Source organism: Corella eumyota, chromosome 2 (assembly GCF_963082875.1).
Source record: "Corella eumyota chromosome 2, kaCorEumy4.1, whole genome shotgun sequence".
Classification (NCBI taxonomy): domain Eukaryota; kingdom Metazoa; phylum Chordata; class Ascidiacea; order Phlebobranchia; family Corellidae; genus Corella; species Corella eumyota.
Window position 1 is genome coordinate 71,853 of NC_137491.1, and position 24,361 is coordinate 96,213.

General features: G+C 31.3%; 3 protein-coding genes across 6 annotated transcripts; 1 reads left to right on the forward strand and 2 right to left on the reverse strand.

Moving 5' to 3' along the window:
* Nucleotides 1–559: 559 nt before the first annotated feature.
* On the reverse strand, nt 560–2,533 carry LOC145742883 (splicing regulator SDE2-like). Its single transcript, XM_082560715.1, has 4 exons — nt 2,253–2,533; nt 1,460–1,573; nt 1,051–1,200; nt 560–978 (listed from the first exon to the last, which is right to left on the reverse strand). Exons 1-4 carry the CDS (start codon nt 2,519–2,521, stop codon nt 561–563), a joined length of 951 nt encoding a protein of 316 aa, XP_082416841.1. The 5' UTR covers nt 2,522–2,533; the 3' UTR covers nt 560.
* Nucleotides 2,534–3,065: 532 nt separating this feature from the next.
* LOC145741260 (protein unc-50 homolog A-like) lies at nt 3,066–5,661 on the forward strand. The gene is made up of 8 exons (XM_082558820.1): nt 3,066–3,433; nt 3,724–3,840; nt 3,925–3,950; nt 4,021–4,086; nt 4,199–4,319; nt 4,570–4,709; nt 4,835–4,936; nt 5,011–5,661. Exons 1-8 carry the CDS (start codon nt 3,315–3,317, stop codon nt 5,142–5,144), a joined length of 825 nt encoding a protein of 274 aa, XP_082414946.1. The 5' UTR covers nt 3,066–3,314; the 3' UTR covers nt 5,145–5,661.
* LOC145741259 (epidermal growth factor receptor-like) lies at nt 5,469–24,153 on the reverse strand. Of its 4 annotated transcripts, none has more exons than XM_082558816.1 (35): nt 24,011–24,153; nt 23,257–23,361; nt 20,192–20,343; nt 19,305–19,557; nt 18,842–18,973; nt 18,398–18,505; nt 18,214–18,323; nt 17,888–18,026; nt 17,653–17,760; nt 17,411–17,546; nt 17,151–17,171; nt 16,653–16,778; nt 16,358–16,476; nt 14,970–15,095; nt 14,522–14,723; nt 14,066–14,155; nt 13,877–13,984; nt 13,262–13,340; nt 12,158–12,267; nt 11,875–12,013; nt 11,478–11,645; nt 10,464–10,550; nt 10,168–10,359; nt 9,689–9,844; nt 9,475–9,597; nt 9,296–9,395; nt 8,822–8,919; nt 8,563–8,700; nt 8,394–8,444; nt 7,881–7,989; nt 7,663–7,746; nt 7,426–7,506; nt 7,271–7,357; nt 6,490–6,559; nt 5,469–6,370 (listed from the first exon to the last, which is right to left on the reverse strand). In XM_082558816.1, the coding sequence occupies exons 1-35, from the start codon at nt 24,099–24,101 to the stop codon at nt 5,971–5,973; spliced, it is 4,398 nt and encodes a 1,465-aa protein (XP_082414942.1). In that variant the 5' UTR covers nt 24,102–24,153; the 3' UTR covers nt 5,469–5,970. The 4 variants fall into 4 exon arrangements, with proteins under 4 accessions (XP_082414942.1, XP_082414943.1, XP_082414944.1 ...); XM_082558817.1 differs by lacking the exon at nt 14,970–15,095 and adding an exon at nt 15,409–15,528; XM_082558818.1 differs by lacking the exon at nt 17,151–17,171.
* Nucleotides 24,154–24,361: the final 208 nt, after the last annotated feature.

A 24,361-nucleotide genomic window follows, 5' to 3' on the forward strand; every position in this document is an offset into this window, starting at 1 on the left:
CAAGTCTTAAAGCAACATAAGCGGCCCCAGATAATGCTGCAGCACTGGCTATTATAATTGCAGGTCGACCTTCTAATCTCAAATTAAAACTTCCTGTAGGTTTAACCTGTAAGTCAACTATGTCTACCATTTTTAAATTTTCTTAACTGAAACAAAAACTTTAGTTTAATTTGACTTTAATTTAAAGTTATAATCTTATTTAAAACAGTAATCGTTAAAGATTTGTTAATTAAAGTTATCCTAAAGTTAAATTAACTGCAACGAAATGTTTAACATTTATTTTACTTCATACACTACAGATTAAAGCGCATATTAAATCAATTCCTACACAACAGGGCACAAAGTTTTGTCTCATAAATGTTCAACTACCACATTGCGCACATAAACAAATATTGAATGAGCAAACGTAACTGTTTTTTATTGTGAACAGCAACAACATGTTGCTATATACCGCAATATTCAGATTACAATTCTACCTAACAAAAGTTTAACCAAATTTAAATTTAGTCTTACTTTAAATTTTTGTCGAAATGTTTATATTTAAAGGTTATAGTTGTTGTTCATTGTGATGTCATGGGTTTATTAAAAGATGACTGTGATGTCATAGGTTTATTAGAATTGGATTGTGATGTCATAGGTTCATTAGAATTAGATTGTGATGTCATGGGTTCATTAGAATTAGATTGTAATGTCATAGGTTCATTACAATTAGATTGTGATGTCATAGGTTCATTACAATTAGATTGTGATGTCATAGGTTCATTACAATTAGATTGTGATGTCATAGGTTCATTACAATTAGATTGTGATGTTAAAGGTTCATTGGAAGATGATTGTGATGTCATAGCCTTATTAGAAGATGACTGTGATGTTGTTGGTTCATTAGAAGATAGTAGAATGGCATCATCATCATCACTATCAGATGAATCTTCCTCCCCCAACCATCCAATCTTGCTCTTCTTAGCAAGTGGGTCTCCTCTACAATATTCAAGTAACAAGTTTAAAGGTGGTATCCATACTGATCCCAGTTATCTATAACAGTTTAACTACCTGACTCCTGATTGGCTCCTTTTGTGTGCGATCAAGCCTGACTTCAAAGCATCATCCACATTCTCGGAGGTCGTCTCCAAACTTTTCTCATAACTTGGATCGTTGAAAAAATGTTTCGGTCGTTCCAACTGCCGCTCTAGTTTTGCAATCCTGTTAGCATAACAACTGTTAATATCTATGACCAAACCAACCTAGAGTAACATAAAATAATGTTTATGGGCAACCTAATATGAACCTGGTATAAAATTATCATCAACTTACCATTACACACAGTTATGACATTACACACAGTTATGACATTACACATATCGTCATCTTAATTAGTTATGACATCACAAACGGTTTTGACATTACACAAAGTTATGATATCACATACATCATCACCTTACTTAGTTATGACATCACAAACCTGTTTTTCTCCCTCTCTTCCTCTTGCTCTTGTTTCTTCTTGATCCACTCTCCCATCTTCTTCTCGTTGTTTACATCCCTCATCCGACGACCGCTTAAATCACGACACGCCTCCCTAAAAAGTTTTCAATAAAAATTAAGAATAGTTTAAGGATAATATTAAGTTCGCAATTTGTTCTTTAGTGTTAATTTCATTTTCAAATTAATCCTAGGCATTTTTGCATTTTTAATTAAATGGCTTTTGGGCTTAACTAAAATTTGGTAATTGCAAACATTTGGTTAAAAAAGAGCTACAACATGCCAACAGTAAAAATCGAACCCAGGACCTTAGGTCTTATTTAAGAATGCTACAACATGTCAGCAGTGGAAATCAAACCCAGAATCTTAGGTCTTATTTAAGGATGCTACAACATGCAAGCAGTGGGAATTAAACTTAGGTCTTTCTTAAGGATGCTACAACATGCCAGCAGTTGGAATCAAACCCAGGACCTTAGGTCTAATATAAGGATGCTACAATACGCCAGCAGTAGGAATCAAACCTAGGACCACAGGTCTTATTTAAGGATGCTACAACATGCCAGCAGCAGGAATCAAACCCTGGACCACAGGTCTTACTCAAGATTGCTACAACATGCCAGCGGTGGGAATCAAACCCTGGACCATAGGTCTTATTTAAGGATGCTACAACATGCCAGCAGAGGGAATCAAACCCTGGACTTCACTTATTTATCCTTAAAGTTAATCCTAAATTTTCTAACACAAAAATAAGTTTTGTTTAAAATAAAAGTGTTGACCTGTTTGTTGTCTTTTCGATTTGTGACCCCATCGCTCGTAACATCGACCCAAACCCACCTTTACCCCCTCTTAGCCTTAATGTGGGGGTGATGATGTCATTGTGATGTAATAAATCATCTTTAAGCAGGTATTGTCCATCTTTAGTGAAGTAACAATCAACTTTGTCATCGTTGAATATCTTTTGCCTCAAATCTTGAATGGAAACTTTGTTGGAATCCAAATAAATTGGTTTTGAAGAAAAATCCAATAAATTAATAAAAACATTCATTTTAAATGTTTAGTTTCCTGCAAGGGTATTTGAATATTACAGTTAATAAAGTACAATAAAAAAAATAATTTTTTTGTTAAATATTTGTGTTTTTTTCTATCTTTGTGAAACATTTTTAAGACCCATTAGTCAGTTAGTAGAAGCCTTTTAGTTGAGGTGTTAAAAGACTAAAAGCATTTTCATATTAACGTAGATAAGCTCGTCACTTTTAAATCTAATTTTAATTCTATTTCATTTTAGTTTTTTACTCGCACGCGAAATAAAACAAAGTTAATTAAAAAAAATGAATGACGAATGTATGCAAAATAGCGCCAGTAGTGGTCCTTTGACACGGTTGACTTCAATTAAAAAAAGTTTATCCTCACTACCTAAAAGCTCAATTATTTTAACATTAAAAATAAAATAAATATGTTTTTTTAATAAAAATTTATATAAAGATGTTAATTTTAAATTTTAATATCACAAACTAAACATTGCGAAAAATATATGACGTCATGTGGCTTTGTTTACGTTGTCGATATGACGTCATAACAGTTGCATCAAATATCAGCTGAACAGAGTCTGTTGTAATTAAACTCGAAACCTTAAGTCTCAGAGTAAGGTTAACGTAACCACTCGGCTACGTTGTAGGTTATGATAACTTGTCTTTAAGTTAAGTGGTGTTGTTGGACAGCTCAAGTCAGTTTTAAATTAAAACAGGAGATTATTGAACTTCTTAACCTAGGGATATTTGCTTCAATAAAAAATGTACCAATTTCTTTAAAACTTCAACATTTTTGTTCCAGAATTAAGAATGTCTTACGCTTCACCCCCTAGTTCTGTTTATTCTTTCGCTTCATCAACGAGAACAAATCGAAGCGTACGGAGCAACGATTTTGCTTATAATGTCGGGGATGCAAGGTCCAATAAATGGTAAACATTGGTGTGTTGTTTTTAAGTGTAACAATTATCTTTAACTCAATCATTGATGACTGGGTCATTCTTAAGTATTCTAAGTTAAATTCTCATTCAGAAATATACATCAACAAAAACCATAAAACTGTGGTTGTATAGTTGGGGTAAAGTTTAATTAACAAAATTTCGTCCATTTACACACTGGTCATATTTTAGTTATAACCCCAATTTTGTGAATGACACCTTTAATATATAAATAATTTTTTTTTAATAATTTAGACAATTTATACTTTTGTTGATTATTGTAGTGGAACTGCAAGTGAAAAAACAAGAAAATATTTGCGGAGGTTGTTACGATTCCGGCAGATGGATTTTGAGTTTGCATTCTGGCAGATGACACACTTGCTTATATCACCACAGAAAGTGTAAGAACCACTAAGTTCAACCATTATTAAATTACAAACCTTTTTAAATTATAATATCAATAATTTAATAAATTTCCTTTTTAGGTATCGAAATTTCCAATACAGAAAACGTAAGAAATATTTTAAAGTTTTGTTGTGAAAAAAATGATTTGTTTTTAAAGGATTAAAATTTTTATTTAGAAACCAAAAACCAGTTTGCACGAGATGATCCTGCATTCCTCGTTTTGTTGAGTTTATGCTTTTGTGGTAGGTTGTATTAACTCAAACTTTTTGCGTAAACATAAGATTCTAACACCATGGTGTTAAGATCTACTTTGTAAAACAAACTAAATTAACTTAAAATATTTTACCCTTGCAGCCACTTCGATTGGATTTGGTTTTGTGATGAGGTTGTCGGTGTTACGAACCTTCAAGTTGTTGCTTTGTGTTGTGTTTATTGACTGCATCGCTGTAGGAATTATCATTGCAACTATTATGTGGTAGGCTTGTTTAATTTTATTCTGTTAAAAAACATTTTTTAGTGGTTTATGTTTTTTTTGGCATTTAGTTTATGGCTCAAGAGTACATCCCATTTATAATACTGATTTGATGGCACTATAGCATGGAAGCAGTGGAAACTTAACCTGGTACCTTATGTATTGAAGCCAAGCATTCTAATCACCACACTATGCCATTAAAACACTGCATTACTTGTTATTACCAGCATGTAACAATGCCCCATTGTTTTAGGTTTGTTTGCAACAAATACCTTGTTCTAGTATCCAGAGTGGGCCAGGATATTGAGTGGGCCTATGCCTTCGATGTTCACTTAAACGCTTTCTTTCCCGTCCTAATGATCCTTCATTGTCTTCAACTTTTCTTCATAAATCGTAAGAGTCTTAAATATTAAAAGCTATTTTAATTGGAATAAAACTTAAACTGTTTTCTATTTAAAATGTGTGATTATTTTTAATTATTGTCACCTGTATATTTATTGGAAACCCTGTTTTTTCAGCATTGATCGACCGAGGTTGGTTTATCTCCACTCTAGTTGGAAACACTTTTTGGTTGGTTGCCATCGGTTACTACGTCTATATAACTTTCCTTGGTTACAGTGGTAAGTATGATGTCATAAACACAATAATTCAAATTTGAAATTCATACCTAATTATGACATCACAAATGTTTCAGTGCTTCCCTTTGTGAAGAAAACAACGGCGTTATTGTCCCCGATGTTGATTCTTGTATTTATTTATTTAATGATGTTGATCTATAATGTTAATATAACTAGAGGGCTGCTTTATGTTTATGAAAGTCGAGTTTAAATGTCACAATAACTACAAACTTGTAACTTTTTAAGTGACCTAAAATTTATCTTTGATTTGAGATTACTTAATTTTGTTTTTATCATAAACTTAGTTGAATATAATTAAGTGTAAGTGAACACTGGTTTTCTGACATCTTACCAAAACCCGTTTACCAAATAAAATATGCCCGAAAAATGCATTTTTCTGACAATAGTTTTAAATTATACCCCAGCCCTCCCTCTTTAATTTCTACGTAATGTTGTTACCTTTTTGGGAAAAGTTAATGTGGTAAAATGGTATTCAGTAAAAAGGACCAATACCATTTATACAACAATATTTAAACTTGGTGATTATTTATCTTTTTGTTGCTTAATAAAATTTATTACACTAGCGCAAGAAAAAAACTTTTTTAAATTATTCAAAGCATTTTCTCGATGTTTTACAAAGTTTATAAAAGTTACATAAGAAAATATTTTGATTATTTTTTGTACTATTATTATTAAATATTAATAAATGTTTGTACTATTTAAGTATAAATATTAGGATTTTGAACTATGTTGATTTACACCTTGTTAACAACGTTCTCATTGTTACAATCAAATTTGCATTGTTATAACAACAGTGTGACATCACAAACAATGGATTGTACCATTTTGTTCGTATCGTGTTCATGTTGAAGGTAGTATATACTGCAGGGTTGCCAGTTTATTTTTGGCACAAAATATTTACAAGCGTTGCCGTTTAATTATGGCACAGTCATGCAAAAAACAAAATTTCTCCACTTTTTTCTTGGCGGAAACCCTGGAACCATTCAGGCATATCTTCAGTATTATTGATGACATCATCAAACTGCAGGGTTTCCGTTATTATTTGAAGAGTTTTGCAAGATCATGTACTCGGGGTTGTCCATAGCAACCTGGCCGTTGGACTCGCTGGAAGACACAGACCACAAGTTGCCATGGTTACCACCATTGTTCCTACTATGAGGATGGTAAGCTACATTGTTGTTTTTAACCGAAATGAGCCGATCTCCTTCATCGTACGACTGTGAACGAGGACCCCTAGTGGTTCCTCGGGAGCGCAGGGATTGTGAATCTTCACCGATCCCAGAGTCTGTCGCGAAATATTCCTCATTGTTCAACCACACGGGGGCATCATTGTTCACGTACTCTGGATTCTCCCCGATGTCACTCAACTCTCGGTGACCTTTGCTGTGACCTCCAAGTGATGATAAAGGGGCGTACCTTAAATTAAATATTTTTTTAATATTTTTTCCTATAATTTTGAATCATAAATTTTTAGTTTGTTAATTAATTAATTATGACACCACCAAATTACTGACAATTATTATGACATCACAAACCCTGGATCTGAAGCTTTTGGTCCGAGATTATCGACGTAAGTTTGATTTTCAAGCGAAGATGTGGAGGGGCCTGGTTGAAGGTCAAAGTAAACTGTTAGAAAATAGACAAGGTCGTTCATGCCATGCAAACTAAACTATGCAAACTAAACAACTGAACATTTGGTGCAAACAGAAACAAGGTTGAGTGGAAGATGTGTTGTAAGTGCAGGTTAAACTGAAGACTAATTTTAACTTAGAGTGGAAACTTGGATGCAAAGTGTTACTAAACTAAGTGGAAAGAAGTTCTACAGTAATTGTTTAAATTTATTAAGTGAACAAAATGTTAATTTTGTGCAAATAAGAATAAGTTGAAAGTTAAACATGATCTAAAAAGTGCAAAAAAATAAATTTTAAGTAAAAACAAAGTAAGTAAACAAAATGATGATTAAGTTGGAAAAACAGTAAAAAACTAAAATTGTTGCCAAATAAAGTAGGTAAGCTTAATCAAAAAGTTTTAGCTACCCTAACTATTGTTCTAAGTTTTAATTCATTGAAATTTAAAAAATAAAGATAAAATTAGTAATATTAAATCAAAAAAAAGTTTTATGATAAAATAAAACTTGTTATAGTTTACTTATTATTAATTAAAAAAATATTATTAATTAAAAAAAAGTTATTTTCTTGCATGCAATGTTCACCCAATACAAAATAAAAAAATATTTAAAGTTGGGTATTTTAATGTTTAATAAATTATAATTAAGTTTATAATTGTTATAATTAAAAGTCCCATTAGGGAAAGTACCTGGCATTGTTTTGCTGGGGGTCGGAACCAGATATTCATCGTGGTCGTACATGAACGGTTTCTCTTCTTCCTTGCGGAAACTGTTGCCTGAAAGATGAAATAAAGTTTTTAAAAAATTCACAATTTTAGTTTTGAAACAAAATCTTTAATCTTACTGTGATGCGGTCTCGGTTTGTTGGTTGGCTCATCTGTGTACCTCTGCGTCTCCTCTGAATCCTTTCTTTGTCCTCCTGGATCTGTGATGTCATAAAAATGTTTGAATGTTTATTGTGCCATATATATAGTGGAAAAAATTCAACATTTCAAAACAAAAATTAAAAACTGCAGAAATATAAATCATGTACACAGAATGATCACAAGTACAGAATTTTAGGTAAAACCTTAAAACTTACTGATTAGATTTTGGGTCTCATATCTTTTCTGCTCTGCAAAAACATCGTCCGGGCTCACAGGAGGCGATTCCCCATTTCGTTGGCCTGAAAATATTCCAAAAATTGAAATCTTGATTTGGTGTTAATTACAATTAATTAGTGCCAGATTTTAACGACAATTGAACTAAAAAATACTTCAGCGTTTCCAAACAATAAAAGCATGATGGTTTGATGCTCACTTAATGTTGAAGATGTTGATTCCTGGGGCAACGCTGACGGAGTGTTTCTGGAGAACAATCTGGGATGGTGGTCGGAGTGGTTCGCGTGGATATCGTTCTCGTACTCAGGCTGTGTTAATTAATTAAAATATTAATTACATTTCACCACAACAAAAATTAAATGCTTACAATATACAAAAAAATATTTAAACAAACTAAAATTACAATCTAAGATTTACCAATAATTAATTTTTTTAAATTGATTTTACTTTAACAAAGATACATGAGATTGAAATTAAATATTTAATGTGATTTTAATTTCTTATATGCATGCTTATTAGACAAATTCATTCAAATTAAAAGCAAACTACAAAGCTGATTAAGTTTACTTGAAGCCACCTCAACAACATTAGTTTACACCAACAAGTTAGATTTTATCTTTTAAATTATTTAGTGTTTCCAAATTATTGCCCATTAAGCTACTCTACAAGCATTTTGCCATTCCTAACTAAATTATTTGGAAGCCCTGCTTACTTTTTCGCTTGAAAATGAGTTTACGGGAGACATAAAAGTGTAAGTGTTTCCCTGAATATTTTGAAAAATTAAAAAGTGTTTCCCTGAATATTTTGAAAAATTAAAAAGTGTTTCCCTGAATAGTTTTTTAAATTAAAAAAATGTTTCGAACAATTCCAGTGTTTCCCACCTTGTTATTATTGAAAAGCAAATATTGGTCAGGCTCTTCTGCCATCAAGTGGTCATCAATTTTCTCGTCCTCAAGAAGATCTCGGAAAAACTTTGCTTCATCGACTGCGTTCGGACTCATCAAGCATGACGAGTTTTCCTGTGTGATGTCACAATTAAACCAGTTATATAAGGTTTTGACGAAGTACCAGAACGAAACAAAATACTCAAAAGATTTAAGAAATAAAATTATTTATTCCATAAGTTATTAAATTACAAACCTGCATAACGATGTATCTAGGAGGATCGGACGCCATCTTTGAGAATTCTTCGACGAGGTTCGCAAAAGAAGGTCGACTTGAACGATCAACCATCCAACCTTTAAATATTTGTGATTAAGTTACCTTTAATTGTAATCATGTAACAACCATGAAACAACCATGTAAATAACCATGTGAATAACCATGTAAACTTACATTTAATATCAACCATTATTAGTAACCATGAAACAACCATGTAAACTTACATTTAATGAGGACCATGAAACAACCATGTAACAACCATGAAACAAACATGAAACAACCATGTAAACTTACATTTAATATCAACCATTATTAGTAACCATGAAACAACCATGAAAACTTACATTTAATAACAACCATTATTAGTAACCATGAAACAACCATGTAAACTTACATTTAATGAGGACCATGTAACAACCATGAAACAACCATGTAACAACCATGTAAACTTACATTTAATGAGGACCATGTAAACATCAATGGTTGCAATCGAAGGTTGGGGTAATCTTTCACCTCGTTCCAATAACGACAAAACTTCCACTGCCCTCACTCCCTGTGATGTCATAATCATGTCAGTGTTAGTTTGTAAATAAACTAGTTTTGTTGTCACTTTTATTAAAAACACTGCCTACCTCATAGGGTCGTGACCCAAAGGTCATGACCTCCCAGCATGTGACCCCAAATGCCCAAACATCGGAGAGATGGGAAAACTTGCGTTCGGTGATGCATTCGATAGCTAACCATTTGATCGGAAGCTTAAAAAAATATGAGATTGTGCACAAAATTAATAAGATAAAACTATTTATTGAGTTAACATAAGATTGCAGAATCAGTTGTCATGGTTACCTTCCCCCCCTCAGCCTGGTAAACATCCTCCTTGATGTCCAACAACTTGGCGAGTCCAAAGTCGGTTATTTTCACATGGTTTGGCGTCTTAACGAGGACATTTCGAGCAGCAAGATCTCGATGTACCAGATGTTTTTCCTCCAAATATTGCATACCCTTAGTGGAAGTAAAACACAAAATTAGCAAAAGTTTTGATAAATTTGTCGAGTAGTGTATTGAACAGGTCATGACATCAGATTACAAGCCCAAAGGTTTCGGGTTCGAGTCGCACCAATGCCACACTAATAGCCTTTAAGCCCTGTGTTTACAGATTGCTTAAACACGTACCAAACCGCACCCTTACCTGACAAAAAAATCAAAAAAACCAATCCCCTTAAGGAACTTATGTTGAATCTTGGTTAAGTTTAAAGGCATCAACTTTATTTTATAATTCCCCATTTGTTACAAAACCTTTGACAAATAATTTCACAAAATCTTACCTTAGCAATCTGGGAACACCAAGTCAGAAGTTGTCTTGAATGGATACTTGAGTGGTTGTCAACATCTTTTACGTACTCAAGTAAGCTACCGAGTGGCATCAGTTGAGTGATTAGACTAACATGTTCGGTCATGCAAACTCCGAGTAATCTTACCAGGTAGATGCAGTCCACAGATGCCATCATATAAGCCTCCTGTGATGTCATAATCATTTATTGTTACATGCAACAAAGGGAAGTGATAACAAATTTACTAGTATCCGCCAAATCAAAAAATGCAGACATATAGTTCAACTTACGTCCATAATTTCATTGTTCGCTTCTTTTGTCATTTCTTCAGGAGTTTTTAAAGTTTTGACGGCGACCGCGATTTTCACTTTTTCCCCCTGATTAAACAAAAAAAAATAAACCAAGATAGAAATGATTAAAATTGACCAGAATTAGGATAAATACAAGCAGAGTTTCACTAAGCAGAGTTTTACTAAGCAGAGTTTCACTAAGCAGAGTTTCACTAAGCAGAGTTTCACTAAGCAGAGTTTCACTAAGCAGAGTTTTACTAAGCAGAGTTTTACTAAGCAGAGTTTCACTAAGCAGAGTTTCACTAAGCAGAGTTTTACTAAGCAGAGTTTCACTAAGCAGAGTTTTACTAAGCAGAGTTTCACTAAGCAGAGTTTTACTAAGCAGAGTTTGACTAAGCAGAGTTTCACTAAGCAGAGTTTTACTTAGCAGAGTTTCACTAAGCAGAGTTTCACTAAGCAGAGTTTTACTAAGCAGAGTTTCACTAAGCAGAGTTTTACTAAGCAGAGTTTCACTAGGCAGAGTTTCACTAAGCAGAGTTTGACTAAGCAGAGTTTCACTAAGCAGAGTTTTACTTAGCAGAGTTTCACTAAGCAGAGTTTCACTAAGCAGAGTTTTACTAAGCAGAGTTTCACTAAGCAGAGTTTTACTAAGCAGAGTTTCACTAGGCAGAGTTTCACTAAGCAGAGTTTGACTAAGCAGAGTTTCACTAAGCAGAGTTTGACTAAGCAGAGTTTCATTAAGCAGAGTTTCACTAAGCAGAGTTTCACTAAGCAGAGTTTGACTAAGCAGAGTTTCACTAAGCAGAGTTTTACTAAGCAGAGTTTTACTAAGCAGAGTTTGACTAAGCAGAGTTTCACTAAGCAGAGTTTGACTAAGCAGAGTTTGACTAAGCAGAGTTTGACTAAGCAGAGTTTCACTAAGCAGAGTTTCACTAAGCAGAGTTTCACTAAGCAGAGTTTCACTAAGCAGAGTTTCACTAGGCAGAGTTTCACTAACATCATTGAAAGTTCTACCTGGATATGAATTGGGGTCCAAATTGCTTTAAACACCGTCCCAAAAGCACCACTGCCCAACAACTTCCCTGTCACCAACTCATTTTCTTTCACGATCCGAAGCTGGGCTTGGTTCGGGGTTGCACCACTAGGTGTCAGTGGCATTGTCTCGTTCTCCACAACAACATTCTAAAAAATAGAGTTTCCAAAGCATTAAATAACAGGGTTGCCAGTAATTTTTAACAAAATTTTTATAGTTGGTTAAAGTATTTCCTAAAATGTAAAAGGTTAGGGGCGCCATAGCACATAATATTCCAGAATCGATTTCCACTACTTCCATGTGTCCTAGTACTTTACTAACTCAACATAGCATTAAAATTTAAATAAAGTCGCCAACATTGAGGATAAATCAAAATACCTCTCCGACCACAGTTTCTCCGATAGCCTGTCTCATTTGTTGGATTGTTTTCCGATGTTTGTTGAATTTCCAGATTAAAAAGATCCCCAAGACAACCACAAGCAGACAAATAAGAACAATGACCACTGTGTAATCTTTCCTGTGACATCATAATTAAATAATTTATTATTTAAATATTGGAATACAGAATTTTTTTTGTTAAAGTTGATTCACTTAAGAATTTTTAACAAAATAATTTTTAAAAATTTATTTTAATTTCCACTAAATTATTATAGTGACTTACTCAGGTAGAACGTAGCACTTGAAATCCAAGGTTTTATTGATGGCAGTGCACCCTAGTGGACATTCTATCAAAAGTTTAGACAAACAAACTTGACATTGGGAACCTCGGTACTAAATTAAATTTAAAAAAAATATTAATTATTCAATTAACAAATAAACTTAATTAATGACCATCAAACTTCAAACAAATTTTTTTGTAAAAAACCAGCATTTTAATTGTCGTAATATGGTCACAACTCTTATATTTGCCGATGTTAATTAATCAATAAAAGCAATGTTATTTATTTGCAGGCAATTTGACATACATCTATACATATACCTATATTAATTTGTATATTTAGTTAATTTGGCATTTTTTGATTTATTAAATTTACTTTATTTAAAAAAGTTAAAGAAAAACGACTTTCATGTCAATAAAATTTTGCAAGGTCAGCAAAAAAGTTAACAAAGCCAATTAAGCGTGACCAACTTTCAGGGCTGTCAAATTATTTCAATAAAACCACTTCTCTTAACAAAACAAACTAATATCCTGACAACACTGTTTAGATAGTTAAGATATTATGATGTCACAAAACAAATTTGTTAACAATAAAGTTTGGGTTATTATTTTGTTGTTGTTAAGTCAAGTGTGACCCTATTATGACATCATTATAGGGCCATTATAGCAATACTTTCCAAACATTACAATTTTTATAAAACTGCATTTAGTGAAAAAAATCGTATTTTTTTAATAAATAAATGAAAGAATTGTAAGTTAATAAAGGTAATTAAAATATCAGCAGCATTGTGAAGTTGTTAGAACACTAACTACACCACACACGAGGTCGTGGATTCAATCCCCCTTACTCTCATGCTGTAGCGCCCTTGAGTAAGGCGCTATAAATGGTATGAACTTCTGCTGAGCCAGCACTTAATCAGCAGCGTAATTATCGGGCAATTATAATCTATAATATCCGAAACTACCAAAGTTAACTCGAGACTGGGTCGGAGTAACATATGTTACTCTATGTTTAGTTTGCGCATTCGATCTTTTCACATCGAGGATAAAGATATATCCCAAAAAAAACATATTCTGTCATAATTAATTAAAATTAGTTAAACTCACCGTATAAAGGTCAGAAACATTGGAAAGATGGCAAGCCACACAACCATCCAAACTAAAACTATCAGCTGGTCCCTTGCATCTATGATGTCATAAAAGTGTATTGTTAGTAAATAATATGTTAATAAGGAATGTGAAATATTAAAATTTATTTTTAAAAAGTAAAATTTTCGGATACTTTTATCCTTTCGGATTATTTAATTAAATATTAAACTTTGTTCATTTATTTATTTAAGAAACTATAACAATAAAATTACAACAATGATTTTATTTAACTACAATTTCCGAACATTTTTCAATATTTGATTTATTTGACGTTTAAAAGTAAATATAAAATGATGAAATGTAGACAAAAATGGCAATTACAATTTAATAGCAATATGTAGGTTAAAATTAAAAAAAGTGTATCTTAAAAGCCTAATTATCAGTCAATTATAATTAATAATATCCCAAACTACCAAAGTCAACTCAAGGCTGGGTCGGGGAAATGATTGCTATGTTTAGGTCGTGAATTCGACTCTTCCACATCAAGGATAAATAAAAATAACAATTTGCAAAAAAAATATTCCATAACTACATTAAAAATAATTTTAAGTCTCGTGAGAATAAAGTACTCACCCTCCGTCGATGCAGTTTGGACTGCAGGGGAGACAGGTGTCGTTACCTTCGTAATGATCCTCGGGACAACTTTCAACACATTCCCCGTACATGGTAAAGTTCAAACAACTGTAAGGAGTGGTTAAAGTTAAAATAGAGGATAAATTAAATACAACAGTGTTAAAGTTTCCTGATTAAAAGTTTTAATACCTTGTACAGTTGGTGGCGAGGGGGCCGTCACACGTGTCAAAACAATGTTTGTTGCATGGTTGGCACGTGTTGTTTGCTGCGCCATAAACTCTAAAATTTATGATGTCTATGTTACTTACGTATTGTCTATTGTGTTACATATACAATATTGATAATTACATTACTTAGATTAATAAGTCATATAGATATAGTAAACCAGCAGCATGGTGTAGTGGTAAGAATACTTGCTACACCACATGTGGTCGTGGGTTTAATCCCCACTGCTCTCATGCAGTAGCGCACTTAAGTAAGGTGCTATAAACAGTATAAACTCCTGCTGAGCCAGCACTTAATCAGCAGCTTAATTACTGGGCAATTATAATTAATAATATTTCAAAACTGGCAAAGGCAACTTGAGACTAGGTAGAAAAGGTCCTACAAAAAATGTTTTGCTTAACATAAAAACTTTTTTCTTACCCTTTCCTTGAGTCACACTTAACTACACATTTTGTCACCGTCTCCCCAGGGTAAACTGCCCCAGTGATGTTATCCCTCACCCACTCTGGGGTCAAGTCCCCATCAGAATTGGTTTGGTCGGTAAAGTTGTTGCACTTCAGACACTGCTCGTTACCCCGACCCCAACAACCTTCCGCTTGAACACAATTGGGGTTACAAGGAGCTGAATTGTTACAAACAATAAACATTGTTATTTTACAAAATAAAAAATCAGTAAAAAATTCAATAAAGTTTGTTTAGATTTTTAATTTTTACACAAAATTAATTTCCTAATGTTAGAAATACTTTTACGATATTTTCTAAAATATATGAAAATAAAAATAACTTAAGACATAAAATGAAAACAAGCCATGCAAAAGTTTTGTGGTCATTATTTTGATATAAAAGGTGTTGTTGTTGTTTATCTTACCCCCGATACAATTAAAATTATTATCCTCAGAGAATACTCGCTGGTTTTTATCAGATTTCAGCATGGGGTCCCAGTGAATGGTGTCAACGTAACAAAGATTAGGATTTTGTGAAATACTCAAGTGCCCTGCATGCAAACGAAAACAACAACCATCAGAGTTAGTTTAAAGTAAAAATATTTTAAATGATCAGTTATTTTAAAGTTGGATTCTGTTCTGTATTTGGTACACTTCCTCTTGATATATTTAAACTGAAACCAAAATCATAAAATAAAAAAAAATAAAATCAACAAAAAATTGCACAAAGCTGTGGAACAAAAAGTGTCTACCGACAAAATAATCAACAAAAAAGTGTTTACCGACAAAATAATCAACATAAAAAGTGGCGACTGACAAAATAATCAACAAAAAGTGGCGACCATGACAACAAAAAGTGGTTACCGCATTGAGAATATAGTTTATTGTCTAAAATGTCGATATCTGTCAAATCACTCGTAATATTGTTCCAGGGAATCTTGTCAACCAGACACAAGAACTCATTATTTGCTATATGTACACCCCCTATGACATCACAATACCTCGTCAAAATTTAAGTGACATCATAATAAGGGATGGGGTAACAATATGGCAATATATTTTGTGTACTTTAATCATCACAAAATTTACACCAACAAAATAATAAAAAGTTAGTTGATTACGAAAACTGGTTAGTCTTAAATTAAATAATTTATCCCCAAAATTATAAAAAATAAAATTAATTCTTGCTCAAAACCACCAAGGTTTAAGGTTAAAGTAAAGTGGTTGAGCCCCCAGGTGACTTACGACAAGAAAACTGTTTATTTAATCTGAGCGCATCGTGGTAAATACTGCCACCAAGTGGCTTGATTATCGAGTGCCAGTTAAGTAATTGGGCAAAGCACAACTCAGCGTTACCAACTATTGCGATCCCACCTACAAGGTTGGGTGGAATATGGAATTAAAGTTTAAAGTGGGCCGACAACAATTTTTCTTATAATAAAATTACATAAATAATTGGCTACTTTAAAACAAATGGTCACATTTTAAAATCTTAGTAATGTACACATTTTGAATCTAAATTGGTTTTAATAAATCTCAAATTAATTTAAAGTTGCTTTTCAAACAATTTAAAAAGTTGCTATTTCAAAACTTAAATTAACAACATTTTCTTAAATATTAAATTGTGTCAAGTTGTGAGGAACAATTTTACAAACTATTAAATATTTAATTTATTTCAACCGTACATTAAAGTAACTTTAAATCCAACCTTACATTAAATATTAATGTTAAAAGATGTGACACCTACAACCTCAGGTAAAATTTATAAAATATTCATTAAATCAATGAAAGTGAATTAGTTATCTTCACTTACCGTTATCTATAGTCTCCAAGGAATTAAAACATAATTCACGAAGTTGTTTGGAATCTGTGTAAACCGTTAAACTATATTTCTCAGCTCTTAATTCCTTACCACGAATTCGTTTCAAATTTCTGAATAACATAACATTTTAATAAATAAATAATTATTAGGTAAAAGTTTCTACTAAAAGTACCTACTTTTTTAGAGCAACTAAATTGATTATATATCAAATACTATAATCATAAAATTAAAATCATTCACACAATGATTTGGTCACAAGTTAAAAATAAAAAATCTTTCCACTTACTTAAACATACAAATGTTTTCAAATATCCAATATTCAAACGCAAGATAGCCAGTGATTTCTTCAACATTCTCAAACACACTGAACATTTCTTCCTCATTAAGGGGGTCAACATCACAGTATTTGTCACTAAATTTAAAGTAAGAAACATTTAAAGTTTAAGCAGATTATGAGGTGGATTACTTTTAAATATGTTTACATTTAGCTCAGTTTTAATAACTAAAATCTATGAAAAAGGCAAAAAAATGGAAATCAAAATTTATCCTAGTGAGCTTAGATTAAAAATCAGCAAAAATAATAAAATATCAGCAAAATAAAAAAGGCCAGCACAATATTTATATTACAAGCAAAATATTCACATTAAGACCTGAACAAAGTAAAAAGTTTGCAACTTAAAAGCTTTCAATAATTTTAACCTTTTTAGCCAAAATATTCATGCAAAAATTTGCGCCGTAAAAATTGCTGAAACCAAAAATCTTTGGCCAGGCAATCTTTACATACCCGTTCCCTGCTTCTTCAAATCTATGACATCACAGACAATTTGTTATGACATCATACAACAGGACATAATTTACCATTAGGCCACATACCTTACAATGACTAATGTTAACTTATAAAAATGTTAAAAAAATTAACTTGTCAACCACACACCTAGTCGTGACATTCTAAGCCAATAATAACAAACAATAAACCAATTATAATGACATGTTTATGACATCACACCAATTATAATGACATGGTGATTATGACATCATATTTACCCAAAAAAAGTGGCTTTTCTAAAGAAAAGGTTCCCCTCAATAATGGTACAGTTTTTGTTGAAATTGTGAATGTTCTTGGAATTAATTTCTTTGTCATCTTTTAGCGGTCCAATGTCCACATCAAGACCATAACAAACTAAAAAATAATAAAACTTAATAATATGACCTAGATAGCTGAGTATGCGCTAATAAAATGAAAATCCTGTTTTTAAATAAAAGTGTTTACTATCTAAAGTACTTACTATTGTTACACTCTCCGTCTTTGCAAGTTGTACAAACATTGTTCTCGTAATCAAAAGTCCCTTCCATGCAGTAAATCTGACAGAATTTGTCAGTTTGCGGCCGATTGGCTGCACAAAAATATTGTTAGGCTTTAATTACTATAACATTCGTCTTTATTATTCACTTGTTAAATAAAACAACACACAACTCATGTGCACAACAACATTAAATTATAAATCTCCTACAACAACTCACGTGGGCACTCGGAAACACAATATCTCGCAAACTGAAACTTTTCCTCGGTCTTCGTCGTCGATTGCTCGCTCGGATCTATCGTTATCCCAGACGGACACTCCTGGACACATTTCCCGTTGTCATTAAACCTCTTGCATGCCTGTCATAATAAGTTGTGATGTCATAACAGGTTGTGATGTCATAATAAGTTGTGATGTCATAATAGGTTGTGATGTCATAGGGAGGTAAGTGTTTCTTAGTTAAACTTTACTTATTTAAACAGGTTACAATTTATATAAACACCACATAATATGAAGAGCAAAATAAAGGTAGTAACAACAACTTACGTAACAGTTCCTTCCATTCTGGTAACAACCCCCAGCGCAGGATTCACTGCAACAATTTCCCTCTGAGTTACATCGTTCAGTGCATGCGGTTAAACACGAGGTCTTAGTTACTAAAAGTAAAGGAAAAGGTCCAACATTTGATTTAAAATATCAACACATCCCTTAATGACATCACAATACTTACTTGTCTGACAAAACTGAGTGGTGCTTCCCCAGCAGTGAGATTCATTGCCTCTTGGAATAGTTTTATCGATGTTTGGGTTGACGCAACCTGCTGGACATCTTTGTGTACCTGTTTGTGATATAATTGTAAGTTGTTAGTGGAATATATGGGTTGTAATTAGTGCAGCTTTAGATGTAACTCAATATGGTTAACTACATAGCCTAGTTATAACTGCTGGTAACCCTTTCTCAAGTTATGGCAATGAAGAATGCCATATATTGGGTCAGGGAGTTTTTTGGCAGAAGTTATCAGTCGCTTTATTATGATCCAACAATGGCAGCAGTGAGGACTAAACCCAGGACTTTCAATTATTTCTAACTGAAGCATTTTAGTCACTTCAATTAAAGTTAATTTTAAAGTTTATTTAAATATAAATAAACTATTTATGACATCATAATCACTTACAATTAGTTCCAGTTGAGTTAATTGTGACAGATTGAAGACTCTTGTGAACAAATATCTCAGATTTCCAGATTATTGAGTCAATAAAACAAAGAAAATCGTTGTGGCCAAAAAATACGTTTCCGCTTGAGATTTCTAAAAAAAAAATTGTTTTTTAAATTTAAAATCTGTGCTTTTAAATAAATTAAGGAACAATATTCCTTAAAAACAACAGCTTAAATCAATAATAAAAAAAGCAGAAACGAATTCTTTTTAAAAAATAATTTATTGAATATATTGATTTGTCAATAAAAACAAAAATTAATGATTACCGTTTCTAGGTTGTTAAAATAAAACAAATTTAGCTTAAAACAAAATCCATTTTTAAATACAAGAAAAACATGAGGAATAAAAATTCATTTACTAGATTGCCTTACTAACTTTAACAAATCTTTAAATTAACAAAATATTGAACACAAACTCTCACCAGCTAAGTTGGAAAGCCAAATCTCCTTCAAACTTGACCGGGCCTTGGATCCGATAAAGTTTTGGGAAACGTACAAACTATACAGGGTTGCCGTGTTTAAATCATTTTTAGAGGTTTCGTTCTCCCCACAGATGCTCCGTTTCACGTTTGAGTCGAACTTGGTGTGGCCTCGAATCAAGCGTAACGAGGATAAATTAATGAAGTTGACGTACATGTGGTGGATCAAAACATAACCCGACACTTCCTCAATGTGCTGAGGATAAACAGTATTTATGATTTCATTGGAGACAAATAAAAAAAACAAAAACAATGAACTTTTAATTTAAAATAATAATGTAGTAAAACTATTTTAACTGAAAACTGAAGTTGTAAAAATTATTACTGATTTTTAATAATCCTTTTATGTAAATATTTATAACAAATTTTAACTGATCAAGACTTGATACAATTATAACATCATAGAAATGAAGTGTTAATCAAACAACTGAAAGTTGATTCAATAAAACTTTTGTTGATTTTAGAAAAACTTGTGGCCGAGTTAAAATGATTTAACATTTAAATTTGGTTAAAACCTTATTTCTAAAATTATAATGTTTATTTATATATTACTTGTTTTTGCCCTTAGTGCAACATTTTTTATTACTTTTTAAAAAACATGATTTTATTTGATATAGATAAACTATGTATTTCAAATTCTTTAACCTAAGTTGAAAATCTTGACCTAATTTGCACTATCCAATTAAGTATTGATAATCTATTTTAAATTGGCATTTCTTAGACATAACCAAAACTAGTCTGGTTTTTCATTTATGTGTGAGATAAGAAAAATGTTTATATTTAGGCATATGAGTTAATTTTCTTTTAAAACCCAATAAAAAAACTGTTACCTTGGTAAAGTCAACTAATCTTCTGTTGGAGATCCCCACTAGTTCAAGGTTGCCATCGACTGAAGTGCAATTAGTGTAACGATCTCTTAATTGCTTGAACTGAGCGCTTGGACTTGACTGCATCGAAGTTCGAGATTTTGTTCCTTTGCAAGCTGGGGAAAAGTTGTGGTTAATAAAATAACACAAACTATTATGCTTATTTCTTAGTAAATAGTTAACTAATTAAGGTTAGGACATGTAGATATAATTAAAATAAAATAATTAGACTTTAAACATTTTGATTTTCATGTGACAAAAAACGACAATTTAGTAATTGTATTTGTAAACCTTAATGTGAAAGCAAAATAATAACTTTTATTTGCCGAGTTATAATGAATCCATAATAGGACATATCACAACAATAACTTTAAAAACGTGACATTAATTTAACATTAATATAAACAAAGTTAAACTAAACTGCCATGATAAGTTAATCAAGGTTTAATTTTAGACACAGAAAAATTCCAACAACTTTGCAGATTGCATAATATGCAAATAAGGAACCTAATTTAACTTAAAAAGTAAACTCCCTTGTTATGGGTAATATTTATATAACAGTTAAATAATTTAAATTCAAACAAATAAAAAAACTTTATTGAAACCTAATAAAAAATATGTTTGTATGAGGGAGAAGTTACTTAATGAATGAAATATTTAATTAGGCCTACACATTTCATTAAAACATCCATTTAAATGTACATGATAAATACAAGAGAAATAAAGACGTAGTTATGTATAACCTTTTCAAAAATGATTTTAAAAACTTAAGACTAAATGCATGGGAGAAAAGAAACATATTGGTAAAACAGGATGTGCTTTTTCCTACTTATTACACGACATTTAGTCCATACAATATGTCCTTAAGTGACTCAAAATCTAGAAATAACATGATTCTAATTATCAACTTATAAATAATCTTTTTGGTTTCATGTAAAACATATTTTAAAATGTAACCACAAATGTTAGTTTTATTTGTTTAGTTTAGTCACCACACTTCACTTTACAATCATGTGCGAAGGGTTTGTGACAAGACAATGACCTTAAGTGAGTCATAAACAAACTTTTTTTTTTAGCACCTAATGTAAAAAGGGTCGTAAAAGTATATTTTAACTGAACAAAAATAATTTTAATTATTTTCTAGACAATTAAGGTATTGCATTAAGTAGACCCTAACCAGATAGTAAAGTAACTTTAGCTATTCTTGGTGTTTATTATTCTTTAAATTTTAATATTGAGATTTGGTTTAAAAACAAAAGTGGTTTAAATGTTTTATGTAATTTAAGTTATTTTAGTTTAAATTCAACTGTTAAAAAAACTCATAATAATATTAAAAATATAAAGTTAAAACCTTTTTATTGTAATAAAGTTTAAACTTTTAACCAAATAACTATCCCCAACATACAAATATATTTGTGTTGTGCTCCATTACACATAAGAGCTACAAAAACAACTTTTTTGAAAAATATAAAAACAATTTTTACAAAATGGAAACAAAATTTAAATTAACCATTTATCAAAATGTTATAAGTTTTAACATAATTAAAAAAAGGTTTGTACATATAATTATCTAGCAAATTATATGTACAAAAATATAAGTTTTTTGTTGGCAGTAGTATAAACTTTAACTCAATATTTGTTAAAAGCAAAACAAATTAACAACTTTTAATTAACTTTCAAGCCCACAAAACTTAAAATTTTCAAAATTAGATTTCAAGTGTCGACAAAATCACAGAAATTATAAAAAGAAGTTCCACTGCAAGAAATAAACAGAAATTATTTTCGACAGCGTTTCCGCAACCAGAATCAATCATGACATCACATTATGACATCACATAGGAAGTGAATGGCCATTTTGACCTACATTCAAGTTTCAATGACCGGCGTTTTATTCAATTTTAGGAATTTTTTCTTAAATAGCCGGCATTAAAAACGCTTTCCATTGCAAACTAGGTTTGTTTTCATTTAGTGACCAATCAAAAAATATTATGCGCAAAAATACACAAGAATTTGCAATAAATCCTAAATAATTCTGTGTAAAAAATATCACTTAAAACACTCTTACAAATCCAACAAATTAAAAAAATGCACAAGTTAAAATTACTACTTCATTTTTACATACATTACCAAATAAGCTTTAAAAACAGGAACTTAACAAAAAATGCTTCAAAAATTAGGCACAAAACTTGTTAAAACCAGCAGCATTCCTTTTCAGTTTAAACAAAGGCTAGTGGTTGATATTATACAGGTTTACCCCAAGCAAACCAGGATCAAATTTCATTATTTCTAACTACAACAAAACACGAAGTCCAGCAACAACCACAGTTTAGTAAAAAAATTAAACCACTCAAAAGTTGGAGGTAAACAAACATCACTTTAATGGAGCGTGAATTTTATTCTAAAACAAACAAATCTGAATAAACAAAGTGAGTTTACTTTCAAATCAAGCGGCGCAAAAAAAAACAATTTTTTAAACTTACCACAACCAAAATATTTATATAATAGACTTAAAATTAAAACAATCATCAACATTTAAGTATTTTTAAACCAAATATTACAAGTTGAAAGTCAATCTACAAAAACTAAAGTGATCAAATTAAATAAATACCAGATACAAAATCAATATAGAATGATAGAATGTTAATTTAATTAAAAGGTATTAAAAAGAACTGAATCATGTGACCTAATTAACAGTAACTTATTAAAGTTTACTTAACAATTATGTTAATAATAAGGAACAATCTACAAAAAGTTAATTATTTATATCCTTCTTATGCAAACCAGTGAATTATTTAACAACTACAACAAGTTCCTTATTTATTTTTAGTTTCAAAACTTTAAAAATTATGATTTTGGGCAAACCTACGAGTATTTACTAATAAAAAAGATATTTTTGTTTATATTCTAAAAGCCAACATTTAAATACATTTTACTCCATCGGCCAAACGTGGTAATAGTTGACAATTGTCCGATTAAAAATACTTTTAGCTTTTCATTAAAGTTTAATCAAGTTAAAACTTGTGACTTACTGCAGACAAGCTTCTTGCAACATTTGTTATTTTGGTCTGGAATCTCGATCGGAGTTTTAGGGAAGCGACAAATCAGAGGCTCCGGACAAATCACCTTCGAACAATCTGAAATGTAAATTGGGGCAAGTTAACACTAAAATTTCTGAAGTCATAACTCCACCCAAGAGACTATTAAGTACACGAATTATGTCACTTATAGTGATTAGAATTCCTATTTTATTTTGTATGTGTTGTTATTAGCAGAAAGAGCTGCTTATGCTGGTAAGATGTCTGTTTTTGTAAGTGCTATTTTTAACCACCACCAACCCCTTAATTTATCAGATGAGAGTGTGCAGTTTGGGACGTGTTTAAGCTATTTATGATTTTTCGTAAGTACTTTGGAGAGTCAAGATAGTGAAGAAATTGAGAGATATGGCTTGGGAGAGTTATGTACAAGAAAAATTAGAGCCCCCTTCTTCTGGTTAATTATCTTTCTATTTGTGGTGCTCTATAACTTTTACAGGTGAGAAATGTTTTAAACACCACAAACAGATTTATATTTTTCAACATGTAGTCCAAAATTTTACAAAACTTTTATAAGATCAAATATTTTGTTTGTTTGTATCTTTCAACTTTCCTGTTAACATTAACAGCCCCATTTAACAAATGGGAAGAGTTGTGATGGGGTTGTTAAAAGTTAGGTGATATTTAGATTAAAAACAATAAAGTTAAAATAATGTCAACTTTTTATTAAAATCTTCACGTATAAACTTACCTTCATCCTGGGCAAATACTTGCAATAAAAAGTGACAAAAAACACATAAAAATAAAATCCGAAAACTTGTAAACCGAGATTTATTTCCCATTTTAATTCGCTTTACATAATCATTTATAAAAACCTTTCTTTTAAAAACACTAAAATCTGTGAAAATACAATTATACAGTATATATATTTAAAAACAATTTTAAATCTGTTTTGTACATTTATTATTTTTTGATCTAACTTTAAATCTTTAAAAATTAAATTTATGTTTTAAACAACTAAACGCAAAACTCAGAAAATCTTAATAAAATTCTTATGACCCCAAAATTAAATCCAACCCGAACTCACAACCTGAACATGACT